Below are 26659 nucleotides of genomic sequence, written 5' to 3' on the forward strand. Positions count from 1 at the left end.
TAAATACTAGTACTTTAGTTCCACGTCCGTTGAAATTCACCTCAATGCTTCACATACTGACCCAGCTGACCTCGCTGAGTCCCAGGACTCAGCTGCTGTCCTGCAACCTGCAGGCTCGATTTTGTTCACTGGGACTGTCCTTGTCCTACGGGCAGGTCCCAGGGCTCCTTCCTCCTCCTCCTCCCACCTCTGCCCTTTGCACCATTCGATTTTAATTTACTCAACAAATAGGCACAAGGCTCCAGAGTTCCTGGCTGACGGACCCTAAAGCTTCCCACAGACACCGCCTTTGCTTGACCACACGACTAGGGTCCCGGGGATCCCTGGGGACCCTGGGGGCCAGAGGAGACCCATCTGTGTCCCCAGGACCCTCCTGTCAATGTTGTTAGTGAATAACAAAACAGCCGGCGTTTGCTGAGCACTGACCCCATGCCAGGCATTGTCTCCTAGGCACCTGATGTGCAGAGTCATCAACTTTAGTTCTACTGTCCTCTGGCTACTATGCCGGGCCAGGTGCTGTCACCACGCCCCTTTTAGAGAGGGCAAAGCCGAGAGCCAGAGACGTGCATTTGAACCCAGACTGCCGCCAAACCCATCTGGACTCGCCAGTCTTTCTATCCCTCCAAGCATCACCTGGGAAGGACTGGACCCACTCCCACCTCTGGTCTGACTGACAGGCAGGAGCCCCCAACCCCAGTCCCCTTCCTGGCCTCCAGGCTGCAAAGCTGTAGGAGGGGGCCTCGGGGCCAGAGCGGGGAACTGCAGACCGGAGGGAGGGGCCGCCCAGCCCTGATCCCAGTAGGCGGGTCTCAGCATGCTCCAGTCCTGCTGCCAGCACCAAGCCGCCACCACACAGCCTTCTGGAAATGCCTAGCGCTATTCATCCGCCTCTCCTCTGAGCCTTGGAAGTTGGCCAGAGGTTTGGGGTCTTTCTAATTAGATGCACGGCTTCCTGGGGACTGGAATGGGTCCTGAGGGTGGACAGGGACAGTGTCTGAGCTCCATGCCCCCAGGGACTCTCAGACCATCCTGAGATGGGGGATTTGTATCTCTTCTACAAAACGGAAACTGAGGCTCAGAGAGGTTAAGCAACTTGCCTAAAGTCACACAGCCAGTGAGATCCTGGGTTTCAAGCCTAATAGATAACCTCAAAATGAGAAACTTTTGATGTTCCGGCTCTTGAGGGATGGGTTTTGTGGGAGGGGAAGCTATGGCCACTGCCTGCCTGGAGTTCCAGGCCCTGCCAGTAAACGCATTAGAGCCACAATGGTGAGAAGGTGACACCATTTTCCCCTGGAAGATAAAAAAAATCCCTGGAGGGGTTTGCCTGGGAGAAGACAAGGCCCAGACCAACCAGTTGGGGAGGTAGTTCAGTGCTCTTTGCCTTTGGCCCCGAGACCTTGTGGGCAGCTTGTGGTCATGTTGGCATTCCACGGGGCTTGCGTGGCATGTGGGGAATGTCCCAGCAAAAGTCCTGGCCTTAGAAAAGGGAAGTGTTCCTAGAAGGGGGAGGAGTGGGAGGGGGGTGAGCATCTGCAAGGAGTGTCCCCTTTGCGGGAGGACGGTAGACAGTTGGGGGTCCTGAAGGAGGAGGGCTTCTACCCGCTCAGCCACCTCTGCAGTGGGAGCCTGGGGGTGTAAAGTGAAGGGCGCACTGGTCCTGGAGCCCGACCCTGCCCTTCAGGCTGCGGGGCCAGGAGCGGTCCCACCTCCGACCAGCCCACCCCAGTGCCTGGAAGACCAGAACCCTGATCCCCAGAATGGGAACAGCAGTCACCTGTCTCTGCTACTACCTCGAAGAACTATTTGGGGCCAGCAGGGCTGGGTGTTGGGCCACAGGGCGGGGTCTGGGCGGCCTTCGTGGAAGTGTCTTGAAAGGCCTGAGTTGGGTGAGGTGGGGTCTGCAGGCCCCTCCCCCAGCTCCTGGCCTGCCCCCCACCCCTCTTTGGCTCACCTGCCCCTGCGCGGTGGGTGAGCGCGCCCTCTCCCCTTTAAAGCCCTGCTCCAAGGCCACCTCCTCCCAGCAGCCCCCGGACCGCCTCCACCCAGCACTAATGCGTTCTGGGGCCTTTGCGGTCTCTGCCACGACCTCAAACCCTTCCTCCCCGCTAGCTTAGGATGGGGGGCCTCCGACGGGTCCCGAGCTCCGGGGGGATCCTCAGGCTGCGGCGCTGCGGGGGTGGGCCGTGGCACTGGGGGGGAGGGGGCGGCGGCGCGACGTGGGGGCTCTGCAGAGGCCGGCCGTGCAGAACCGGGGCACGCGGAGAGCGGAGCCGCCACCCCGCGCCCCTCGGGTCCCCGCGCGGCGCGCTTCCTGCGCCCCCTCCCCCGCCGAGCCCCGGGGCGGGGCGGGGGCGGGGCCTCGCGGCGCTGACGTCACCGCGCCTAGAAAGGGGCTCGCGCGCGGCGGGCCGGCTTTGTGGAGCGCTGCGGAGGGTGCGCGCCGGGCCGCGGTCGCGAACAAAGGAGCAGGGCGCCGCCGCGGGGACCCGCCACCGACCTCCCGGGCCGCTCCGGGGCCCTCCCGCCCGCCGCCACCATGACCGCCAACGGCACTGCCGAGGCCGTGCAGATCCAGTTCGGCCTCATCAACTGCGGCAACAAGTACCTGACGGCCGAGGCGTTCGGGTTCAAGGTGAACGCGTCGGCCAGCAGCCTGAAGAAGAAGCAGATCTGGACGCTGGAGCAGCCGCCCGACGAGGCGGGCAGCGCGGCCGTGTGCCTGCGCAGCCACCTGGGCCGCTACCTGGCGGCGGACAAGGACGGCAACGTGACCTGCGAGCGCGAGGTGCCCGGCCCCGACTGCCGCTTTCTCATCGTGGCGCACGACGACGGCCGCTGGTCGCTGCAGTCCGAGGTGCACCGGCGCTACTTCGGCGGCACGGAGGACCGCCTGTCGTGCTTCGCGCAGAGCGTGTCGCCGGCTGAGAAGTGGAGCGTGCACATCGCCATGCACCCGCAGGTCAACATCTACAGCCTGACCCGCAAGCGCTACGCGCACCTGAGCGCGCGGCCGGCGGACGAGATCGCCGTGGACCGCGACGTGCCCTGGGGCGTCGACTCGCTCATCACGCTGGCCTTCCAGGACCAGCGCTACAGCGTGCAGACCGCCGACCACCGCTTCCTGCGCCACGACGGGCGCCTGGTGGCGCGCCCCGAGCCCGCCACCGGCTACACGCTCGAGTTCCGCTCCGGCAAGGTGGCCTTCCGCGACTGCGAGGGCCGCTACCTGGCGCCGTCGGGGCCCAGCGGCACGCTCAAGGCGGGCAAGGCCACCAAGGTGGGCAAGGACGAGCTCTTCGCCCTGGAACAGAGCTGCGCCCAGGTCGTGCTGCAGGCGGCCAACGAGAGGAACGTGTCCACGCGTCAGGGTGAGTGGGGACGCCGCCCCCCTCCTCTCCCGGTCGGCGCACAAAGCGCACCCCACCCCCGTACCTCCAGCCTCCCGCCCTTTCTCGCCCGCGGCGCTGCTACAATCCCTAGCGACCCCGGCTGCGCCCCCGCTAGGCGCGCCGGCCACCCCGCCTCGACGCCGGACGTGCGCTTGGGCCCGGAGGAGGGGGCGAGGGGTGGGGCCTTGCCCATCCGTGGGCGCCGCTGCACGCCCCCACCCCGCGCTGGGGTTGCGGCTCCCTCGGCCCCGCGTAGGTGCCGCCCTATGTGCCACCCTCCGAACCCCCCGCCCAGGACTCCTCACGCGCGCCGAGCCCGCGGATCGCCCGGCGCAGCCCGGGTTGGGGGGAAACGCCCCTCCCCCCTTTCCTCGGGCCCCTCCCCCGTCGGCGGGTCTGCAGCTCACGGGCGGAGGCGAGGCGCGGGGCGCACCCCCACCCCCCACGGCCCTCCCAGCGCAGGCGGGATGGGGGAGCCTTTGATCTCCGCAGGGTGCGCTTCCACCTTCCAGCCCTCCGGGCCTTTCTGCACCTCCACTTGCAGCCCCGAGGGGTCGGCCTCTGCTGGGGGTGCTTCCCGTGTGTCTGCCCTTCCCCCCCAGCCCCTCCTCCCGCGTCTGCCCCATGCTCGAGGCCGCGGCCTTTGTGAGCAGGGGGGCGGGCTCCTCCAGAGGGCCCTCCCTCGCCCCCTTTGTCCTGCTTGGTCTTTGCAGATGGGAAAACCAGATGCGGAGGGGCGGGGGAGGGGATCGGTTTTCTGCGGGTCCCCCCTGTTGAGGACCCCCCGCGCTGTCCCCGGCCTAGTGCCCCGGTCCGGAGCTTCTCCTGGAGGCAGCCTCCCTCCTCGCGGCCCGGTCCCGGGACGGCGTGGCGCGGATGGCGCCCTGCCAGGAACCCCGCCCAGCTCCCGCCGCACGTCTCCGGTCTGGTGCGCTCTGCTCTGCGGGCGTGGGGAAGGCGGACTTAGCGTGAGCCCAGAGACCCCAGCCCGCCTCTCTCGGGGAGCCCCTACCCTCGAGTGAACCCAACCCCAGGTGTCCCGCCTGGAACAATTGACTGCAGCTCGCTTCGTCCTTTCCCGGGCCTCCTGCTGGCCTGGCCATTTCCTACCGGCCTGCGCGCCAGAAGTGAGCCCCCCTCTTTCCCTTCCTAGATTCTCCCCCTGGGCGGTTTCTCTTCCTTCTGGCGCCCTCGTCCCTCCTTTGGCAAGGAAGACAGTTGATTCTTTGCAGCCGGAGGCCCCACTGGAGGGACCTGTGGGGGTCTTGCTCTGCTGAGTGGGAGGTTGAGCCCCAGAGTCTGGAGATGGCTTGGTGGGAGCCCAATCAGTGTCGTCCTCCTGGTGGAGTGGACTTCCCTGCCTTCATCCTGATGGCTACCCTCCTGATTGTGGGCGGGGACTGTGGAGAGGGGCTTGCAGCCCCATTGGCACTGGGGGTGGAGGCCCGGTGGGGTAACGGCTGCTTTGTGCCTGAGTTTGCTGATTGATTTGCGCAGTATTATTTCAGTTGTACAGATGAGCCTTTTGGCCCAGAGAGGTGAAGCCATTTGCCCAAGGTCACACAGCAAGAAAGCAACATTCAGAACTGGGTCTGTTTGACTACAGAATAGGCTCTTTTCTGACACCCCCCCGCCCCCATGCCTCCCAGCCTCCAGGGCACAGTGCCCCCCCCCCCCAGCGTTGGTGGGGCAGGACTCCTCACCTGTTTAGCAAACGTTGAGCCCCTACTAGGTGAGACATGTTCATTGGTGAACGAATGAGTATATGTGCCTGGACCCTTCTCTGTTGTAGCTGATGTTCTTGGGACATGATCAGCATCCCAGGGGTGTCAAGCAAAGGCCTGGGGGTCCAGAAAGTACATCAGGATCTCAGATTAGACTGTGGGGTGGGGGAGACACTTCTGAAGAGGACACTGGAGCTGACCTGAAAGATGAATACAAGGTAGCATGTATCAGGCCTGTGGAACAGTGTTACAGGCAAAACAGGCACAGCTTGTGCAAAGGCCCTGAGGCAGGGAGGAGCAGAAAGCCCAGCATGGCTGAGAAGGAGCTTGTGAGGTTGGTAGGTGGGACTGGATCCGCCAGTGGGGCCACCAGACCCATGATGGGCACTCACCCATGCAGGCATGCTGCGTGCCTGCTGGGCTGCATCCAGTGTCTTCCTTGGGGAAGACGAGGAGGAGCGGGTGGACCTGGCCCCAGCCCTTGAGGCCAGGAAGAGCGGAGCGAGTCTGGGCAGATGCCCTCTCCTCTTTATTAGCACTTGCTGGAAGTGTCACGGTGTGATTCAGGCTGATGGGGCAGGGGGAGCCCGAAATTGGGCCAGGAGAAGTGTTGGCTCATCTCTGAGTTTAAAGGTACAAAGAGCTGGGGGAGGGGCCTTTGGGGGCTGAGATTGGGGCTCTTTGGGCCTCGGATCTTGGGGTCCTCATCTTGTTCTCAGGTTAGCTGACCCCAAGGCTTCCTGGTGGGATGGAAGACCAGAGGACCTGCAGCTGCTATGGGGTTGGGGGCGTGTCTCAGAGGCCATTTTGGACGGGCCTGCGTGGCAGAGGAGGTGGTGTCTATGCTTCTGACACATGTTGGGAAAAGCCAGCCAGGAAGGAGGAGGATCCTGGGCTTAGCTGCCGGGGGGCGGGGGGAATGTGAGTCATGCCCACAGGCTTGCACAGGCCTGCCTGGTGGGGGTGGGCTGTTCCCTGCTGACGCTGCGACCTGCTCTCTGGCCTCAGTTTCCCCATCTGTAAAGGGCCGGCCCTGGGACACCCTGGGCTAATTCTTTGAGCCAGGCTTTGTTTCTGGGAAGGGGGCCATCACTGCCACCAGGGAGTGGGGTCCCGGTGCCTGAGGACTGATGTGACAGGCAGGTGGAATCCATGTGACCACGTCACTGGTGAGGGCCTGGCTTGGGCAGGGATGAAGGATGGCAGGGTGGCTGGGTGAGCAGCACTTCCCAGCCAGGTGGGGTGTGTCCCTCCACCCCCCTTGCTCCTTGGAAGTCTCGCCTGCTCTGGACTCTAGCCACGCTGGGTCCACATTTCCCACTTGGTCTCTCAGCCTCCATGCGTCTGGCCAGCTGTGCCCTGGGGCTCCATGCTCAGGAAGCGCCCTGTTCCAGCCACTCAGAGGCACTCAGAGGCCAGGCTGGCCGGCCAGCCGGCTGAGAAAAGGGCTGGTCAGGCTGGGCTTTGCAGGATGTGTAAGAGCTCTCCTGAAGAGGCAGGGCATTTGCGGTAATTCACGCCCTAATTCTTTTTTTTTTTTTTTTTTAGATTTTTTATTTATTTATTAGAGAGAGTGAGAGAGAGAGAGAGCACAAGAGGGGGGAGCGGGAGAGGGAGAAGCAGACTCCCCGCTGAGCAGGGAGCCCGATGCGGGACTCGATCCCGGGACTCCAGGATCATGACCTGAGCCGAAGGCGGTTGCTTAACCAACTGAGCCACCCAGGCGCCCTCACGCCCTAATTCTTGTGCAAGGATGGAGGAAGGATCTGAGGTGGTCACGTAGTGGAAAGAGGGTGGAGGGGAGGGGAGGCCACAGAAGCTTCCAGGCCCCTTCCCCTAAACTGAATGGGGTGGTGGGGAGTGCCTCTTTTGGACCAGCCAGGGCGATGTGGAAACTGCTAAGGCTGAGGGGGATGGAGTGCCCTCTCTGAGCCACCATAGGGAATGGCTCAGAGGCTGGCGACAGGAAAAGCTATGAGGCAGAGGGACAGGCAGGGCGGGGGGAAGCGGGGGTGGGGGGAGGCAGGAGATGAGCTTCTTCCAGCCCCGCATCTGCCTCCCCGGGGTTCCTGTGGGCCTGTGACTCAGTGCGGCTGCTGCAGTTGATGAAAAGAAAAATCCCAAAGAAAAGCCTGTTCCCATAGTAACCCAGCTCTAATTAGAGACTCCAAGGCCAAGTGGGGCCTTTCCTGCCTGGGCAGGGCCTTGGAGCCAGGAGGGGCCCTGCTGGATGTTGGGGAGACACCCCCCCGTACCCCTTCCTGTTGGGGTCGGAAGACCTGGTGTCAGCTTGACACCAGGGCCCTGAATCCTTCCAACCTCCTGGCAGAATGGAGAGACCCTTTTGATAGATAGAGGGATGCGGGCTGAGTGAGGGGAAGGCACTCGCCAAGGGTGCCTGGCCCCCACTTTGGGTGGCTCCCTGGATGGTCCAGGCCTTTTCATCAGACCATGTCCAGAACTGGACATGAGCAGCCGATGGGGTCTGAGCAGCCGAGCAGAGGGCCACGGCTGTGGGGCCCTGGGCGTGGCCTCCCTCTGTTCCTCTGTGGGAGGAGCAGGCCAGTATGGATTCCGTGGAGCATGGGGCTGCTCCTGGCTAAGTCTCCCTGAGAAGGAGCCTCCTGACTTCGTGCTTACCTCTGGCTAGAGATTGGACTTCTAATCCAGGTCCCTTTCCTGCTCTTTTGCCCCCTTTTCTGGAGATCCCCCTCTGTCCTGTCTGCTGCCAGAGTGTGCCCGGAGGGGCCTTTCCTCTCGTCTCTGCCCTCCTTCCGGTCACCCAGCACACCGCACATTGGGCAGGTGATGCCATGGGGCTGGGGTGGGCTAGCTCATACGGTGGGGCATGTCTGCCAGCTTTTGGGGACTCTGGCCTCAAAAGCTTGTGCTCCCCAGAGTGGCCTTTTATGATGGTTCCATTCTTGGTGGCTTGGCTACCCGGGGGCCCAGTCTCTGTTGACCCTCATCTTCACTGGGGGTGTGATGGTGGGTCTGACTCACTACCTGCCTCCCAGTAGTCAGCAGATCCTTGCCATCAGGGCTAAGGGGGCCCAGTGGGCGTGGGGGCTTGAGCCCAAGGGGTTCTGAGAGGAGCTAGCTAGCTGTTCAGGGCCCTGGGTCCGCCAGTCCATAGAGAGAGCATGGGAGGAGGCCTGAGTCTGCCCACTTCCCCTCCTGAGGCTCACCAGCACTCATCACTTTCTCTCTGGGTGACCTTGGGAAGGACATACCACCTCTGCCTCATTCTCCTTCGTGAAGTGGAGGTGAAGGTCCCCACCCCCTGGTGCTGATCGGGCCCTCAGCTTGGTGGTGGAGAACTACGGGTGGGTCTCGGGTGGGGAACCAGGGCTCCCCCATCCACCAGCCTCCATCTGCTCATCGGAAGGGCCACCTGCCACCCCCCACTGTGGTCCCGTCTTCTAAAGGTGTCCAGACCCAAACGGTGACACACTTTCAAGCCCCGAGTCTGGGCGGCCAGCAGAGTGGGCGGGTGTCCCTGCTGTTTCAGTTCTTAGAACCCAGGCACTTGGGGAATGTGAATTTGTTCTGTTGGAACCAAATATCCTACTTCCAGGTCGTTAGCTGGAAGAGGCAACGCAGGTGGGGCCCCAGAGATCAGCTGCTGGGCCGCAGCGCGTGGGAGCATGGAAGCCCCCTCTGGTCACATCAGATGATTTAGGGGCAGGGAAACGTGTGTGAGCATGTTGCTTAGATCATCTGTAAGTCGTGATCTGTGGCGTGCATGCACTTTGAGGTAGAGAAAATGTGTGTTTGCACTGGGGAAGAGGTGAGGAGGGTGTGTTCACCCGCCGTTTGCCGTGTGTTCTGGGGTGCAGTGGGCATGGGGGTATGTGTGACTCTCCCTGCCCCCCCGTCCCCCCCGAGAGACAGCACAGGCGGGGAGGGGCAGAGGGAGAGGGAGAGAGACTCTCAAGCAGGCTCCAGGCTCAGCGCGGAGACTCGGGGCTCTATCGCACGACTCAGATCATGATCTGAGCCGAAATCAAGAGTCGGGCGCTTAACCAGTTGAGCCACCCAGGTGGCCCATGTGACTCCATTTTTATGCATTTATGAGTTTTGTAAATTTTCTGAAACGAACGTATGCTATTATATTTTACTCTTTTCTTTTTTTTTTAAGATTTTATTTATTTATTTGACAGAGAGAGACACAGCAAGAGAGGGAACACAAGCAGGGGGAGTGGGAGAGGGAGAAGCAGGCTTCCCGCTGAGCAGGGAGCCCGATGCGGGGCTCGATCCCAGGACCCTGGAATCATGACCTGAGCCGAAGGCAGACGCTCAACGACCGAGCCACCCAGGCGCCCCTATATTTTACTCTTAATTTTTACACACATACAGGAACAGGAAGGATATAATCTATTGATTTCCCCCAAATGCGATATTCTGCAATCTAGCTCCATCCGTCTTATATTCATTGTTTTTGATTGTATTTCAAGCAAATCCCTGACATCAAGGCATTTCATCTCAAGATGTTTGTTGGTATCTGAAAAATGAGGCCATTTTCTTACATAACTACAATATGATTAACAATAATTAATCCTTAATATTTAATCCTGGTCCATGTTAAGATTCTCCTGATTTGTTCTAGAATGTCTTTGTGCAGATGGTTTGTTGGGGGGTATTCTAGCATCCGAGAAAATGACGTGAGGGCGGACGGAGCCAGCCTTGGTCCTTGCCTGGCCCTGCCTGGGGTCTGGGGTCCTACTCCCTGATGTGGAGGCTGAGGGGTCTTGGCAGTGGTGTGTGAGGGCAGGGCTGCGGGTCGGCCCCAGCTCAGGGTGTGGGTGTCCTGTGCCAGTCGGAAGCTCTCCCCGCAGGTATGGACCTGTCAGCCAATCAGGACGAGGAGACCGACCAGGAGACTTTCCAGCTGGAGATCGACCGCGACACCAAAAAGTGCGCCTTCCGCACCCACACGGGGAAGTACTGGACGCTGACAGCCACTGGGGGCGTGCAGTCCACTGCCTCCACCAAGTGAGTGCCCCGCCGCTGCGCCCCAGGCTGGCCTTTCCCGGGGCTCGGGGCCCGGGGACCCGGGGCAGCCCCGCCTGACCCTTCCTGACACCCCCAGGAACGTCAGCTGCTATTTCGACATGGAGTGGCGTGATCGGCGGATCACACTGCGTGCGTCCAATGGCAAGTTTGTGACGGCCAAGAAGAACGGGCAGTTGGCTGCCTCGGTGGAGACGGCAGGTAGGCACCTGTGGGCGCACCCCACTGCCAGGTTCTCTGGGGGGTCTGCCCACCTCGTAGTCACTCACCGACATCCCCCCCCTTTGCCATCCCAGGGCTGACATGCTGGGGGACCCCAGACTCCCTGCTCGCTCTCTCTGAGCCGCGCCCTGAGCATCCCAGCCCCACCCTGTGAGACTCACCGCCCCTCCCCTTTCCTGGGACAGGGGACTCGGAGCTCTTCCTCATGAAGCTCATCAACCGTCCCATCATCGTGTTCCGCGGGGAGCATGGCTTCATCGGCTGCCGCAAGGTCACGGGCACCCTGGATGCAAACCGCTCCAGCTATGACGTCTTCCAGCTGGAGTTCAATGACGGTGCCTACAACATCAAAGGTGGGTTCTGAGGGGGGCGGCTCCAGGGGGCCACAGGGATTGAAGCCCTTGTCCCACTTCGGGGCTCAGCCTGGCCGCCCTGTGACTTGGCTCTGGGGACAGACATCCTGTGGCCACCAGGCCCCTTTCCCTCTTTGTGTAGGAGGGAGGACCCCCAAGCTATAGAAGGAGGAGCAGAGCAGAGAGGGAGACCAGATTCTGGAAAGGGAGGGTGGGCAGGGAAGGTGTCCCACACCTGAGTTGTGGGACTTAAAAGTCCGGGTGGGGGGGAAGGGGCGCGGACCCCCGTCCAGCAAGGGTGGGAGGCTTGGGTGGGCATCACACAGAAACCACCCCGACTCCAGAAGCCGTGATTGCAGGGTGGGGCCTGATGGGTCTCACCCCCCAACCCCCCCCCAGACTCCACAGGCAAGTACTGGACAGTGGGCAGCGACTCTTCGGTCACCAGCAGCAGTGACACCCCCGTGGACTTCTTCTTCGAATTCTGTGACTACAACAAGGTGGCCATCAAGGTGGGCGGGCGCTACCTGAAGGGGGACCACGCAGGGGTCCTGAAGGCCTGCGCCGAGACCATCGAGCCAGCCACTCTCTGGGAGTACTAGCCTGCCGCCAGCGCCCCGTCCCCGCCCTGCCCAGACCCTTCTGCTAATAACTCTCTTCTCCAGGTGGGCTCCAGCGTGGTGGTGAGCCCCTTGCCTTTCAAACTGGAAACCCAGAGAACACGGTGCCCCCACCTGTTGCCCCGTGCCTGGTCCTTGGAGGGATCTCAGATCCTTCTGTCCTCTCTTCTCTGCCGTGGGCGAGGCTGGCACCCCTTTCTTCTGACCTCAGACGACTCTGAGCCTTATTTCCCCAAAGTGGCCGAAGAGAGTGGGGGTGGGGGAGCGCTGGGAGGCCTTCCCGAGCCCCTGGGCCTGGTGGGGTAACTGGAATCTCCTGCCCCCTCCCGAGAGCCTCTGCCGCCCACTTCCCCGGAACTGGGTGCCTGCCCCCAGCCTATCGGGGCCCCCCCGGTGCACCACCCCTGCATCGGGGAAGGCCGCAAGAGGCGGAGGGGGCAATACCAGCATGTACCGGCTGCTTGCCCCCCTGCACCAAGCGGGCCTGCCCACTGCACCCCCGCCCTGGGCTGGGGCCCTGCTGTCTCTCTTCTTTTCACCCTGGCCTGACTGGAAGCAGAAAATGACCAAATCAGTATTTTTTTTTTTTAAGTGAAGCATCATTGCTGCAGCCACCCAGGCAAGCTTGGTGGTAGGAGCCCCGAGTGATCGCCAAGGGGTCTGTGGGGAGTCTTGAAACAGCATCTCTGGGCGCGGGTGCCCTCCTTGCCTGCTAGCTGTGGGGGGTGCGGGGTGCTTCCCTGAATCTAGAACCTGCCCCTACCTCCTTGGGGGACCTCGCTGGCCCCCTCCCTCCTGCCTGCCCAGGCCTGTGTCCCCATCTGGTTGGTGCTGAGCCCCTCACCGCCTCAGCCAGAGCCCCCGGTGTGATCGGTGCTCCCTGTCCGACTGGACTCCTCGGGTCTCGGGGTGGGATGAAGCTGGGCGTCGCCCTCCACCGGGAGCCCCATGGGGAGCCCCCAGGCCCCTGGCTCCCAGCCCTGCCCCTGCCAGCCCCCCCTCTCCCCCACCAGTTCATCTCTGCCATGCATCTCACTCTGGGTGTCTTGGTCTTTTATTTTTTGTAAGTGTCATTTGTATAACTAAATGCCCATGATAGTAGCTTCAGACTGGAAAAGCAAAATAAAATAATGCGAGTGTGCAGCCCTGAGCTGGTCTGTGTGTATCTTGGGGATGAAAGTGGGTGGGGTTGGGGTGGGCCCAGGGTCCCGTGGGTGCTCTGAGCAGCCTGGACATCCCTAGGAGTGGAGGAGGGCCCTGCAAGGGGTGGACTCTGACCTGAGACCTGCCCGGGGCCACCAGTGTCCCAAGCACATAGAGCTTCCGGGTAGGGAGGCGGCTGAATCTGGTTCCACAACGTCCTGCCTCCAGTATTTGGAGCCTGCAACAGGCATGCACTTAGGCTGGGCATGTGAACTGCATGCCTGTGTGCATAGGAGGTAGAGATCAAGGTAATATGAACCCACAGATCCAGCTTCTTCCTCCTGCCTCCACGGATGCACCTTGACCAGAACTTGGAATTATGGGGCCCTCCTCACACACTGCAAGAGGCCCCAAACAGTAGGCTCAGGTCCCCCAGGGGCTGGGATTGCATGGTCCGAGGGGCCCTCTGAGGACCGGCACAGAGATGGGTGCAGATCCTGGAAGGAGTCTGCTGGATGGGCTAAGCTTGGGGGCCAGGATGGGTGCCTCCATCAAAGCAGGACCCCCAGGCTCAGCCCTGGGAGTTGGGGGGCACTTCTCCATCTGGCAGACAAGAACCTGAGGAAGTTGCCAGCCCTGAACCCACCCCGCGTTCTCGGCCCCTGGCAGACCTCCACGTGGCCAGCCCTGCAGGGACCGCAGGATCTCACTTAAGCCAGAACTTCCCAAGGGGTAGCGCTGTTCCATCTTACAGAGGAGGAGACCGAGGTTCAGAGCAGCAGGGCACAGCCTCGCGGGTGGAGCGCGGCGGCCCAGGGGTGTCCACTAAGCAGACGGCGACTGAGGGTAACTGAGGATGGATGCGGACGTGAGGGGGGCAGCGCCAGGTCCTGGGGTGGGGCCCGGTGGGGGAGGGGGCTGGAGCGATCTTGCTCCCACCTTGCTGCCTGAGCGGTGAGCGGAAGCGCTGATTGGCTGCTGGTGATGAAACCGGGATGACTGCGCTGTGATTGGTGGTCCCTGGAGGCGGGAGTCTCGAGATTGACAAGGGCAGATGGCGCCACAAAGGGCTGTTGGGGCCCCAGCGGGGTCCTGGCGACCAATCCCCCACCCCTGTTAAAGCCAGGCTGGAAGCCAGAAAAGTCTCAATGACGTGGAAGGAACATGAATCCGCCGGAGCCAAGTTCTTCCAGACCATGGGGGATGGGGGGAGGCACACTGCAAGGGGTTCGGGGAGGACGGGGGAGCCCAGTCGGGCAGTTGGAGATCCTGCGGGGTGAGGTGGTTCCCTGCGATGCCCGGGAGAGCCCCGCCCACGGAGCAGGAAAGAACTGCCCTGGAATGACCCCGGGGTCCCCTCGCCGAATCCGAGCCTAGTCCGAGCTAGGCGCAGATTCTGAATTCCGTTTGTTCCGCAAAAAGGCACCTGCCACGGGGCTGCGCGTTCTGGGGCTGTGGGTGACTGAGGCGCACGGCGTATTTGGGGAGATGATCACACCTAGGGAAAGAGGGCAGTACAAGGGACTGGAAGGGCAGTCTGGGCAGAGGGAACAGCGTAAGCAAAGGCCCGGCAGGAGGAAGCCAGGCGGAGCCTCCTCGGGTGGTAGCTGGAGACTCGGTTTGAGCAAGTGAGGCTGGTTGTGTCCAGACCCACCCGGAGGCAACGGGCGTCTTCAGAAGGGAGGTAGACTCTCCTGTGGGCACATGTGGAACATCTGGGGGACCACCAGCCTCCCTCCTGCATTCCAGGGCTCCCCATTTCTGGGTCTTTCCAGACCTTCGTGTCCATCTGTCCAAAACAGGCTCTGGGGCCAGGGCTTGGATTCCAGAGGCCGCTCTAGCTCCTGCCAGAAGAAGCTTCCTCAGTTTCCCCATTCACAAGGGCCCTGCAGACACATGGGTTTATGCACATTAGTGGGCGTGTGCACATGTGAACAGAGTCCTGTGCACACAGAGACATGTGTGTGCACAGGCAGACATGCTCATGGACACACACACACCAGCTTCCGGTGACAATGAACTGGGTACTGACCGCTCACAGCGGGGCCCGGCCTCTGCGCCTCAGGGGTGCCCACCCCCTCCATTCACCCAAACCCTGGCGGGCACGTCTTCCTCACCTCCAGTTGTGAAGCTGGGTCCCCTCCAAGCCTGCCATGGAGTGTGAGCAAGAGTCCAGCCTCCCATTGCTCAGATGGGGAAACTGAGACCTAGTGGATGCCCAGTGAGCCTGGGCAGGGGCAGTGGTGCTCTGAGTTACACGTCACAGTTAATTGTGAGCCCCAAAGATCACAATTGAAGGAAAAATATTGAACGAAATTTATGAGGAAGAAAAAAGAGAGACAAGCGTTCTTCCCTCGCATGGGGCACAAGAAGGCTGCAGACCAAGCGGCTTCAGGCAGGCTGGAAACAGCGGTGTATCCAGAATGCACAGGCCATCCCAGGGCTGCACCCCCAGTCCTGGGGCTTCCCCATTCCTGTCTGCTGGGGTCCCCGCAGGCGTGGCCCTGTAGGACCCTTCTTGGGATGGGACCCCAAGCCCTGCAGGGGGGCCGTGGAGCTGTCCCTCTGGTGGGGGAGGCCTCTGAGCTTCCCAAGCGTGTCTCCATGGGACACACCTGCCAAGTAGGTCCCCTCCCCAGTTCAGGCTCCTCCCCTGTTTATTTCTGGGGAGACCTCAGTGGAGGACACCCCAGAGCTGGCTGGGCCCCACTTCCTCCAGGGTCAGAGCAGCCTCTTCCAGAACTGGGAGGGATGATAGGTGACCTCCAATGACCTCACACTGAAGCATGATGTAGGTGAAGCTGCAGAGGGATCTGGACTCTCTGGGGACCCTCTGTCCTCAGTTTCCCCCATTTGAGCAATGGACAAATGGTTCCTAGGGCAAGACTGTCCAGCTGGAGGAGGGGCTCTGAGACCCCTGGGACGGCGAAAGAAGGGAGCCTGGAGAAGCCCCCCTCCCCAAGACATGCCTGGGAGGGGAGGGGCAGGGTGGGTCAGGTGGAGCATTTGGCCTGAGGCCCAAGCCCCTTCATGGGGCCCCTGGGTTTAACCAGGAGGAGGCTGATCCTCCAGGAGATGTAAGTAATCGAGACAAAAGCTGAACAGACGTTGGGGAGGGGTCTGCACTCCCCTCCCCCCTCCCTGGGACCCAGGCCTGACCCGCAGACCCGAGGAGAAGACCCACCTTCCAGGCACCTCCAACCGGTGCCACCCACTGGCAGGTGCTCTGACAGGGTTACTACTTCATCACTGTTGTTAGTTTAAGAATTAAGGTAATAAAAGCATAGAATCTGGTGTCAGCGGATGCCCCAGCCCCAGCCCCCTCCCGAGCCCCCCCGGGTTAAACACTGTTGGCGGTGTCTTTGACTCGTCCAGAAAATCTTATTTTTACGTAAAGTATTCACATACAGCCCTTGCTATGTGCCAGGCACTCACCCCTTGTCAACTCCGTCCCTGTGATGCGCTGAATTTTGTCCCCCTGAGATTCACGTGCTGAGGCCGGACCACCCAGCACCTCCCGACGTGATTGTGCGCGGAGACAGCGTATTTCAGGAGATGATTACGATTTAAATAGGTCACTGAGGTGAGCCCTACTCCCATCTGACAGTGTCCTGGTAAGAAGAGGAGATTAGGAGGCAAATGTGCCCAGAGGGAAGGCGGGAGGCTGCGGACAGAGGCCTGGGTAGACCCCCGCCCGCTGCCCCCAGATCTGGGACTGCCGGCCTCCAGGGCCGGGCGCAAAGGTGCTACGTTGTGGCGCCCCAGCCCACGACTACGACTACCAGCCCCACCTACTGCTGCAGGAACTGAGGCTCAGGGAGGTTAAGTAAGTTGCTCCCAGCTCGGGTGCAGCTGGGATTTATATATAAAAACGTGACCCGTCTATGCAAGCACACGCAAGCTCATCCTCACGTGATTGGTTCCCCCAGAAACAGACACGCACATTCAAGGCCCAGTGGCCTATTTGGGAGGTGACCCCAGGACACAGGGAGGGGGGAACGTGAGCCGGTGGTGCACACAGTACTCGTCCTTCTGTGACCGGCTTGTCTGACGTGGCCCCGTGTCTGCGAGGTTCACCTGCGGCGTGGCGGGGGTCGGAGTTTTCTTCCTTGTCACGGCTGACTTGTGTTCCGCGGGACGGACGGATGCACGTGCCCCTCCCCGCCATGGACACTGGCTTGCTTCCAGCTTTTGGCTCTTGTGAATGGCCGCTGCAAACCAGGGGTACAAATCTCTGAGGCCTTGCTTTCTGTTCTTTTGGGTTTACACCCCAAAGTGGCCTTGCTGCTTCATATGGTCATTCCAACTTCGTTTTTTCGAGCAACCTCCATACACTGTTTTGCGTAGTGGCTGCACCACCTTACATCTCCAGCAACAGTGAGCCGGGGGTTGTATTTTGCTTTTTTGCACACTCGGGATCGTGTGCTCCCACGGCCCCCTCCCTTCAGTTGTCACCTGACACATGTGCGTTTTCCTTACCTGCGCAGGTAGAACTCGCTCCGGCTTCTTGAGGTTTACCCTGTCCCATCCCATCCAGTCCACCTTGTGCCCCAGTCACGGACACTCACGTCCGTTCTCCCTCGTTCTGAGCAGCACATGCTGCTGAATGGAACGACGGTGGGCGGGAGACGCTTTACAAGGCTCTGGGGGAAATTTCTGGAAGGGCAATTCTTAAGTCACTTGACATTTTGATAGATGGGGCCAGATCGCCTCCCCAAAGACCCTCCCCACCCTGCCCAGCTGTTGGATGACTGTGTCTTCATGTTCTTCCCCTCCTGGATGGAATCGTTCTGGAAGCTTCTTGCCAGGCTGAGGTGAAAGCAAGTGCGCTGCATGGGTCAGGAGTGCAAGGGTCACCTCCTATGGGTTAGTCCGTGCTAACGGGGAGCTCCTAAGCTGGGCGGGGCCTCTCCACCTCCTCTTCCTGCCCACTTGGCTTCCTTCTTCCCCAGAGAACCACTGGCAGACTTGGGGGGTATAAATAAAAGCCACCACATCTCCCAGGGCCCCAGATAAAGTCTCCCCCAAGACCTGGTCCCTGGTCCCTGCAGCTGCAGGTGGGCCTGTAGGAGCTTCACAGTGGCCCATGCTGTGACCGGCTGCTCCCCACCTGGCCCCAGGGCCTCCCCAGAAGGCCCCTGTCTGCAGACCCCGAGCAGCCTGTCCGGCTGCTTCCTCATCCTTCGCGCCTTTGCCCTGCGGATCCTTGGCCTCCCCAAGTTCTCAGGTCTGTCTCCTCCACGCAGGGAGGCCACCAGTCTCTGCCAGGCTTCTGCTACTCAGGCTACCCAGCCCAACCCTTCCCTTTTACAGATGGGGAAACTGAGGCTCCAGCTAGCAGGTGGAAAAAGCACTCGCTCACATTTTCTGATTCCAAACACAATGAAGCTGACACTTGTGTGGCTACCGTAGGTCACACTGTGTCTTCCCCTACAGTAGCTCACTGAGTGTCCTAAAGACCCCTTTCTGAGGGGGGTATTTTTGGTGTCATTTCACAGATTTATTTTTCCAGCAACTATTTCCTGAGCACCCCGGGCCCTGACTGGGTGCCAGAGACGCAGAGCCGAGCTGAATGGTGCTCCTGGTCCTCAGGGAAGGCAGGCCCGGTGGAGACTGTTCCACAGTAGGGAACGGGCCTGAGATGCCCGGGAGGATAGGCACGGAGGACTGGGCCGAGGCGCACAGCCGGGGAACAGCACAGCTGGGCAGGAACCGTGTGCCCGCACGTCCTTCAGTGCCCCCGGCCTCCAGGATGTTCCAGGCTTCCTTTTTGGCTTTGTTCCCCATCAGAGGCGAGAGAAAGGAGATGTCTGTGGGGGAGGCGTCAAGAGTCGCCAGAGGTCCGAGGCTGAGCAGGTGAGGGTGGCCATGCGGGGGAGCCATGCGGGCCGTCTGCTCTGAGCCCCAGTGGGTGGCCCCCGAAGCCCATCGGGGCCTCCAGCAGGTCACGGAGATGTGTGCCGCCAGCGGAGCATCCTTCCTTGGAGCTATGAGCACGTGTTCACCCTATGGACACGGTGACCCTTGTAACTCATGTGCTTCTCCATGTGAGCTGCCGGGAAGGGGGCCAGGCCGCCTGACTTCAGAGCCCCACTTCCTGCACTGTGTTTGATTTAATACTGTAGCTTTGCTTCTGTTCCAGTTCGGTTCTCTGCTTGTTTTCTATCATGGGTATTTTTTGGTAAGTGGCCTCAATCTTGACAGAAATGAGGAGATAGAGGGAGCACCAGACTTGGGGCAGAGAAAGGAGAGACTGAGAGCCCCCTGAGAAGGCTGCGGCCCTGGTCTCCCTGCTGTGATGTGCTGGGCGCAGGTGCACAGCCCCCTCTCCCAGGCTGTGAACGCCACTCGCCCGGCGCTTGGTTCGGGGCAAGCGGGCAGTGGCAGGGCCCCAGACGCACCACGGACGAGGGCAGGTGGACGGCGGGACTGGACCTGCGGAGTGGTGAGGGGCAGCCATCCGGGATGTGCCTGGGTCTGAAGCCGGACCCGCCTCTGGGAGTGGATGCCAAAGGGCAGCGGGAAGGGGACCCGACAACAAGCTCTTTTCCGGCTTTCTCGGTGCTGTAATTGTCCCCATTTTGCTTCAAGCAGCTGGCTTCAGTGACCTTCCCCGGGGCCCCGCAGCGCTGCACCTGCAGAACCCACAGAATGGCCTCGGGTCCAGCGCGCCACCCCCACTTAGGGAAGAGGCAGGTCCCGGTGATCCCGGTGGCCCTGGTGACAGCCTGTGCTGGCTCCACGCCCCTCTCCTGAGGGTCTTAACTGGCATCATCTAGGGCAAAGCCAAGCCTAGGCGATGATCAGTTCTGGACTGCCTGCCAAGACGTGCTGATGAAGGGGGAGGAAGCAAGGAGAGGAGTTGCTTCCGACTTAATCCTGAGAGGGAAGACCCACAGATGGGGTTTTAGGTGGGGCCGCGTCCCCCGGGGGTCATGAGAACAAAGAACAGCAGGCTGGACAGGGGCAGCTGTGCACCAGCCCGCAGAAACGTGATTCCAAGAAGCCCAAAGAGAAGGCTTACAAGCCTACAGCAAGAGGTTCTAAAAGGAGGCGCTAATTAAAAACGGTGTTTTGGAAGCACTTGCTCATACCTTGCTAATGCTCATGATAGGATGCAAACCTGCACATCTGGTTTACTGGTTTTGTGAGACATTATATATATCACAGAGCAGAACGACCTGGAAGGAAATGCATCAAAAAAAAGTATCAGTAGGGGCGCCTGAGTGGCTCATTGGGGTAAGCATGCGACTCTTGATTTCGGCTCAGGTCATGATCTCAGAGTCGTGAGACTGAGCCCCGCATCGGGTTCTGCAATCAACGTGGAGTCAGCTTGAGATTCTCTCTCTCTGCCCCTTCCCCCCCTCGCGTGCTAATAAATAGACCTTAAAAAATATCAGTAGCTACCTTCGGATAACAAAGCACTTTTGTCTTGATCCTTTTCTGTGTTTTCAAATTTTTTCTCTTTTAAAACATTTGTTAAGTGGCCAATGTGTATACGTATATGTCACTTCAAGGATGGAAAATAAGTTTGGACGGTGCAATTACAAATGCACCTGACCTAAACAGCAGTTCCTTCTAAAGGAAGATGTGTCCATTCAAGTGTCCCCATGAGGTCAGATTCCAGGAGACGGGTCTTAGGACAGCTGAGGGACCGTGGCAACAACGATGTGCCAACGAAGGGTAAGAACACAGGCCAGGACGGGTGGGTTGACACTGCTTTGTCAAGGAATCTGGTAAAAGACATAGAAATACACACCCCCATCCTTTTTTTTTTTTTTTTTTTTTTAGATTTTATTTACGTGACAGAGCGAGCGAGCGAGAGCAGGAACACAAGCAGGGGGTGAGGGAGAGGAAGCAGGCTTCCCGCGGAGCAGGGAGCCCGATGTGGGGCTCGATCCCAGGACCCTGGGATCATGACCTGAGTTGAAGGCAGATGCTTAACGGCTGAACCACCCAGGTGCCCCTCACCCCTATCCTTTATGCACAACTCTGCTCCCGGAAAATACATCTTTTGAAACATCCAAGCAGGTGCTCACCAAGGTGTGGAAGGGTGGCAGGAAGTCCGAAGCACCCCAATCATCCATCAGGATGGCACAAAAAGAACCAATCAGACCCGGGGGGGCGCTCCTGGTTGCAAAGGGAGAAAAGTCCCATTTTGAAAGGTGCAGAATCACTTTTTTTTTTTTTTTAAGTAGGCTCCACGCCAAACATGGGGCTTGAACTCACGACCCTGGGAATGCAGGTAACTTCTGTCTTGGATTTATTTCAGTACATTTTCAGAAATGCACAAAAAAAAAAAAAAAAAAAGGGGGCGCATCACTCAATAAAGCTGCAAATAGCAGGACAGGATAGCCCACGTTTTATCAGAACGTTGAGCAGTTTGAGCCCAAGGGTGTTGGGGTCTGCCAGCCTGGCTCACAGCAAGGCTGCTGGGGATTCTGATGGGGAGGCCTGTGCCCAAGGAAGGTGGCCCCAGTCAGACACTCTGTTCTCAGGAACCTGATCTCCCGGTCTTGGGAGGGAGGACACGAGCTTCCTCCCATTTCACCCAACCTTCGCCTGGTCCAGCCTCTGCAGGTCGCTCTCCAGGCCAGTTGGTGGCTTGCTGCCCAGGCCTGGAAAAGGGGTTGAGCACTTTCTGGAAGGGGATTCTGTGCCAAAAAACAACAAAAAACCCCCTTGTGCCCAAGTGGGCCTCAGTAGCCACCCAAGCAGGGTCAGCATGAGACATCACCTCATCATCCTTCTGGGGAGGGGAGATGGGGGTCTCACTTCTCGCAGCTCTCCAGCGGCAGCCGACGTCCGCTCCCAGGGAGCAGTGGCATCGTAGGCCCAATCACTCCCCGGGAATCTGTCGCCTGTGTGCACAGCCCCTGTAACTTCATGGGGGTGGAGGGGCCTGCCCGGTAGTGCCGTGTGGACAGACAAAACCGGAAGGAGCATAGTGCACAAACATTTATTTACAAAAAGTCCAAGTTACATATGATACAGACTTTTTACACACAGTAGTTTAAACAGAATTATTTTGATGTATTTTACTACCAGAAGGTACAGAAAAAAATTTAATAAACTAATCATTTTTGCTATTTTTATACAAAGTGACAGGTCATGCACACTTTTTTTTTTAAGTTTTAAAATCTTTTGCTAAGTGCAAATACTAGATTCCTCTCTCCAGTTTAAGGCAAGTAGAACGGGACTGTTGCTGGGCAGTCTCTGGCTTGGGGGAGCAAACACTGTGGCCCAGAGAGGGTAAGATGCCAGGCTGCCTCTGGGATTCCTGCCTTGTCCCTGCCACTGGCTGGTCTCTGTGGCTCTCCTGTCCTCATACCTTGCAGCCACTTGCTGGCTTGTTTGTCAGAGGATTAAGGCCCCCTCCCCCCTGAACTCTCACTAGTGCAGTCTGCTTCTAAAGAAGCCTGGGGTCCTCTGGGACACAGGCACCTAGACGGTCACTTCACAGACAGGTGGGACCTCATGCTAGCGTCAGAACTTGTGGCAACGACCTTCCCCCAAACAGCAACTCTGCTGCTGCGGGCCTGGGAGCTGCTCCACAGTCCAGTGCAAGGAGGATCGTCGGAAACTGGGGGCCCTCAGATCCCTAGCAGCTGCGTGTGGCTAGAACAGCCAGAATTCATCTCAAAGGGCAAGTCCTCAGTTTGGCCTTGGGGGAAACCAATTATTCTGGTCTCTTCCTTTCCTGTGCCAGGGGATCTTCACATGCCACCCACCTGGGGCCTGCCCTTTCGGCTGCCCAAAGTGCCCCACGGAACCCTGTACCCTGGCTACAGGACAGAAAGGTGGACTGGTTTGTTCCCTCCTTGGATGAACTGGCTCAGGGGGCCCAGGAGGTTCTGGTGTGTCCTATTTGGTGGGACGTCCGCTGGAAGCTCAACTGCTCTGAGACCCTCCTCACCTGGGGGATGCACGGGGACCATGCTATAAAGGTACTTAGACCTGTCACTGTGCCCTGCAGTGCACCCCCAGTGCAGGGCAGCTTCCCTCTGTGGTCTCGTGTGTCCCGCCCTACGCCCAGAGGACTCTGCAAAGCCCTCCCCTGGAGGAAAAGCAGGAGGAAGAATGGGCAACTTAGCAGATTTCTCCCCATTTTAATCCTTGAAATACATGAGAAACTGATGGCAGTGGGTGCCTGCACACAAGAATGCATGGTCCTGGGGCACGGTCCCCAGAGATGGGGGGGTGGTCATTAGGCTCACCCTTCTGAGGTCTGTGCACAGGTGCTGGGAACTTCTGGGAACTCCACAGACATCAGAGATACAGCAGCAGTGACAGAGACCAATACTGGGCAGCCAGGCAGGGTCACTCCCCGCAGAGGCCTCTGCTCTGCAGAATGGTGGCTAGCGATGGGGCAGAGCCTCGGGTGGGCTGGGGCTGCACAGGGAAAGGTGAGTGGGAAGGGGCAGGAACCCCTATGCCGACCCGGAGCTAGACTCACCTGGCCGTGGGCAGGGGCAGCTCCACGGGCGGGTGCCGGGTGTAGTCTGGGTCCTCTATCCCCCCATGGAAACCCACTGCCACCACCAAACCTTAGGGGAGAAGCTGCTCATTACCTGACAACTGGGCTACCTGGGAGAGCCACCAAGCCTGTCACAGCCACCTCGAAAGGACCTTTTGTTTGGCAAGATTCAGGACCATCCAGCACTCATTGGCTGCCTGGTGTGGGGTAACTGATTTGACTTTCTAGAGACTGAACGAGAGAAACTCTAGTAGGCCACAGAAAACCCAGTAAGTTCAAAATGAGTAAATGGCAAATATTTCTTTAAACTACAAAACAGAACTGATAGCATGAGATGGCTCTCTGTGGTCTCATCTGAGTGGGCCAAGGACAAGAAGAGACCTGAATAGTCACGGTGGTGGCGGCCTGGGGTTCTGGATTTGGAGAATACAGTCTGCAGCCTCCCCACCCTGAGCGGTGCCCCCAGGCCTGGGGACATGGTTCTGCCACCGCCTCACTGGGACCAACTGACTTGGAGCAGCAGGGTGCACTCACTCTGGGTGGGCCGCAGCATTGGGGTGGGGGTGGGGGGAGAACCCAGCCTTCACAACATGGTTCAGATGGCTTAGCTCTCTCCGAACTCCAAACTCCCTCCAACTGGGACTTCGGCTTTATCACCAATCAGACTATACTGCGGTAAGGAAGGCCTACGTGGTTAACTGAGAGACTTGTGAGGTCTGCCAGGGGGACAGGAGGGGACGGACACAAACACTTCCCTCGTCACTGTCTGCAGGGACAGGGCTGACAGAGAGGGGATACCTTGTGGTGAGGGTCCCTGCACCGCCGCTCGGACAGTGGAACTCTCCAGGGAGGCCCTACTGGCCCCTTATCACTGGTCCAGCAAGTGCCAGACCAATCCTTTTACAGGCACCTGAGGGCACTGGCCTGCCGGCCGCTCAAGGGACAGTAGCCCTTCCCAGGAAGGAGCAGGAAAAACACCAACCTATCCTTTTGAGAGCCAAGTGCACGATCCCCATTCAGAAGGCATGGCCTTGGGGGCGAGGCGGGAATCTGCGGAACCCGGCCCTGCACAGGCTGGGCTGCTCAGTGGCGGGCTCTGGGGAGGAGTCAGGACACAGAGCTGTCAGAAGCGATGCCGTGGCTGCGGACCAAAGTGCATAGGCAGGTTGTGCTCCAGCGGCACGTGGACGGGAGCGAAGTCGTAGTTGACGCGCACATTGGGCAGAGGGGGCACATAGGGCGCTGGGACGGGGCCCATGTTGAGAGGAAAATTGTTGAACATGGGCCGGACAGGCGGCAGGGGGAAGGGGGGGTGCACAAAGGCATAGGGGGGGATCTGTGGCTGGTGCAGATTCTGCGGGACGGGCCTCGGCAGGGCTTCGATCCTCTGGACTTTCTCTGGAGGCTTCTCCAAGGGGGGCCCGATGCGTTTGAAGGTGTTCTCTGAACAGGACATGGGATTTAGTAGAGAAAACAAAACCAACTGTGCTTGATGTGGGTTGGGACCAGGGCTGCATATCCTGACCTCAGTCCCACTTGCCCCAAGCTGAGAGCCTAGAGCATGAGACCAGGCCAGGCATGTCTGACCTTCAGCATCATTCTTACCTACGGACATAGGAGTGGCGGCCAGGCCACAGTAAGGCCAATGAACGTGTGCATGTGCACCAACCCCCCTCAGCTGTCTAAGTGTTAACTCACTGATCACCCTGGAGGATGGTGGATTCCATGGGAGACTTTCCTTCAGAGCCAGGGCCTGGGGGCCACTCCCAGAAACTCCATTTCATTCCTTTGTGACCTCAGAGAGGCCAGGGTGGGCCTACTGTCTTTTTAGTCCAGTGTGGGTTCTGTCTGCCTCCTAAGCTCAAACCCATCCCTTGGGACCCCCTGACCATCAAGGGGATACTGAAACTCTCCTATGCTTTCACAGCCTCTTGCCATGGGGAGCTGGATGGATGCCTGGGCGGCCCCGGTGGGCTGGAAGGCCAGCCACGAAGCCCACCCCCCGCATGGAGTGTTCCGGGCCACCCCACCCCCCCAACAGGGATCGCCCCAAGCATGGGGCCCGTGCTGGGGGGGTGCTTGCCTCCAGTCTTTCTCTTCTGCTCCTCTTCAGCCTCCTTCTGGATCTCCTCAATTAGCTTCTCATCATCTTCCTAAAAGAAGAGCAACAAGATGGTGAGCTTGCTCCAACCAGCTCCATGCCGTGCTTACACCACACTGGGACCCAGGGGAGGGCAGCTTGCTGCCAGTCAGCAGACTACTCATTCCCAGACCCTGAGGGTCTCCTTGCTTCATCAGTGGATGAGGCTCCCACTAGGAAGCCCACCTGAAAGGCTGTGGCTGAGGAGTGGGATTGTGGGGCAGGAGCCTGCTTGAGCCAAGACAGAGGACCTTCTGCAGCTCAGGTGGGCAGACTGATAACCCAAAGGTTTGGAAAGGGGGTGGGTCTGGGGCGGGCAGGGCCCGAAAAGTTTCACACTTGATCTTAGCCAAAAGGCTGAGAAGCGATGGCCAGAAAAGTTTCAGATCCAGAGTCCATGAACTCTTGAGCAGCACACCCTTTTGTGCAAAGCCCAACAGAGTCTTACTGATTCTCTGACCTCAGGTGGACAAAGGTCTACTCAGGCCAGCTGAGCCCTGAAGCTGGCCTTTAGCTTCTAGGCAGCTGGTGGGCTGTAGAAGGAGCTGCGTCTTGCCAGTTGAACGGTGGTTGGGGTGGGGGCCCTCATGTGGGAGGAAGGGCACAGCAGTTTAAGAGCGAGATGAACAGAGTGGAACATCACCAACTGCGCGGATTTGAACTGAACGACAGGCAGGCTTGTTTCCTGGGGTCTTCCAGCTGCTTCTCCAGGAGTTAAGAGCAGTCAAGCTGGGGAGAAGCGTGAGGAGGGCACTGGTGCGCAGCGGCAGTCCCAGTACTCGAGGAGGGGTCTCCTAGACAAGGCATTGGAGCCTCCCCATGTGGCCAGGTGTGTCCTGGGCTGGAACGGTTTCAGTGACACCTTTGACCAACTGATGGCACCAGGGAACTTGTGAAATGTGAATGGAGAACCACAGGAAAGAGCATGTGAGCTGGAGAGAGCACCCTCCCTGGACAGTGGAGAGCGTGGCGGTCCCACCTGAGCGGAGGGCAGCGTGCATGTTTACTTAGCACGTTATTAATGTCACTGCCAAGACAGCAGTCAGGGATTTCACCATACAGTTACGACGAACCTCGAGGACTCGAGTCAGGAATAGCTTTTAATCAGCTTGTATCGGACACCTGCTAGTGCTAGACACTGTTCTAAGTTTACTGGCTAAACTTCTGATCAACAAGGAGACTAAGTCATACTGATGGAATGAGTAAATATTTATGTAACATATTCCCTTTGTTTGATAGATAAAAAAATCTTAGGACAGAGCCGCTGGAGGCTGTGGGCTCTGTGGGCAATAGCAGGAGGCCCTGTTAAATTCGCTCACGTTCTCCCACCCTCAGTCACCAAATGACGGAACTAAACTAACTCGATGGTCTCTAAATTCTTTCCGCAACCTTCCTGACATTTGGAAATTCTTTTTTTTTTTTTTTAAGATTTTATTTATTTGACAGAGACACAGCGAGAGAGGGAACACAAACAGGGGGAGTGGGAGAGGGAGAAGCAGGCCCCCCGCCGAGCAGGGAGCCCGATGCGGGGCTCGATCCCAGGACCCTGGGATCATGACCTGAGCCGAAGGCAGA

General features: G+C 59.3%; 2 protein-coding genes across 3 annotated transcripts in view; one reads left to right on the top strand and one right to left on the bottom strand.

Moving 5' to 3' along the window:
- Window positions 1-2406: 2406 nt before the first annotated feature.
- FSCN1 (fascin actin-bundling protein 1) lies at window positions 2407-12467 on the top strand. The gene is made up of 5 exons (XM_032394187.1): window positions 2407-3371; window positions 9955-10111; window positions 10209-10330; window positions 10537-10704; window positions 11104-12467. The coding sequence occupies exons 1-5, from the start codon at window positions 2540-2542 to the stop codon at window positions 11304-11306; spliced, it is 1482 nt and encodes a 493-aa protein (XP_032250078.1). The 5' UTR covers window positions 2407-2539; the 3' UTR covers window positions 11307-12467.
- Window positions 12468-20846: 8379 nt separating this feature from the next.
- Window positions 20847-26659, bottom strand: part of RNF216 (ring finger protein 216) — a 147663-nt gene continuing 141850 nt past the window's right edge. The window contains exons 16-17 of one of the 2 annotated variants that reach the window (XM_032394110.1): window positions 25028-25097; window positions 20847-24387 (exon numbers count right to left, since the gene is read on the bottom strand). In XM_032394110.1, coding sequence (XP_032250001.1) covers window positions 24068-24387; window positions 25028-25097 — 390 coding nt within the window. In that variant the 3' untranslated portion in view covers window positions 20847-24067. The remainder of the gene's footprint in view (window positions 24388-25027; window positions 25098-26659) is intronic. The other variant, XM_032394111.1, reaches the window with a different exon arrangement.

Source organism: Phoca vitulina, unplaced genomic scaffold (assembly GCF_004348235.1).
Source record: "Phoca vitulina isolate PV1807 unplaced genomic scaffold, GSC_HSeal_1.0 scaffold79, whole genome shotgun sequence".
Classification (NCBI taxonomy): Eukaryota; Metazoa; Chordata; class Mammalia; order Carnivora; family Phocidae; genus Phoca; species Phoca vitulina.

What these genes read in the sequence shown, in the direction of transcription:
- FSCN1 (XM_032394187.1), top strand. Translation starts at nt 2,540, where the DNA reads ATGACCGCCAACGGCACTGCCGAGGCCGTGCAGATCCAGTTCGGCCTC. An exon ending in GAACGTGTCCACGCGTCAGG is followed by an intron (nt 3,372 to 9,954) that starts GTGAGTGGGGAC and finishes CTCTCCCCGCAG; the next exon opens with GTATGGACCTGTCAGCCAAT. An exon ending in CAGTCCACTGCCTCCACCAA is followed by an intron (nt 10,112 to 10,208) that starts GTGAGTGCCCCG and finishes TGACACCCCCAG; the next exon opens with GAACGTCAGCTGCTATTTCG.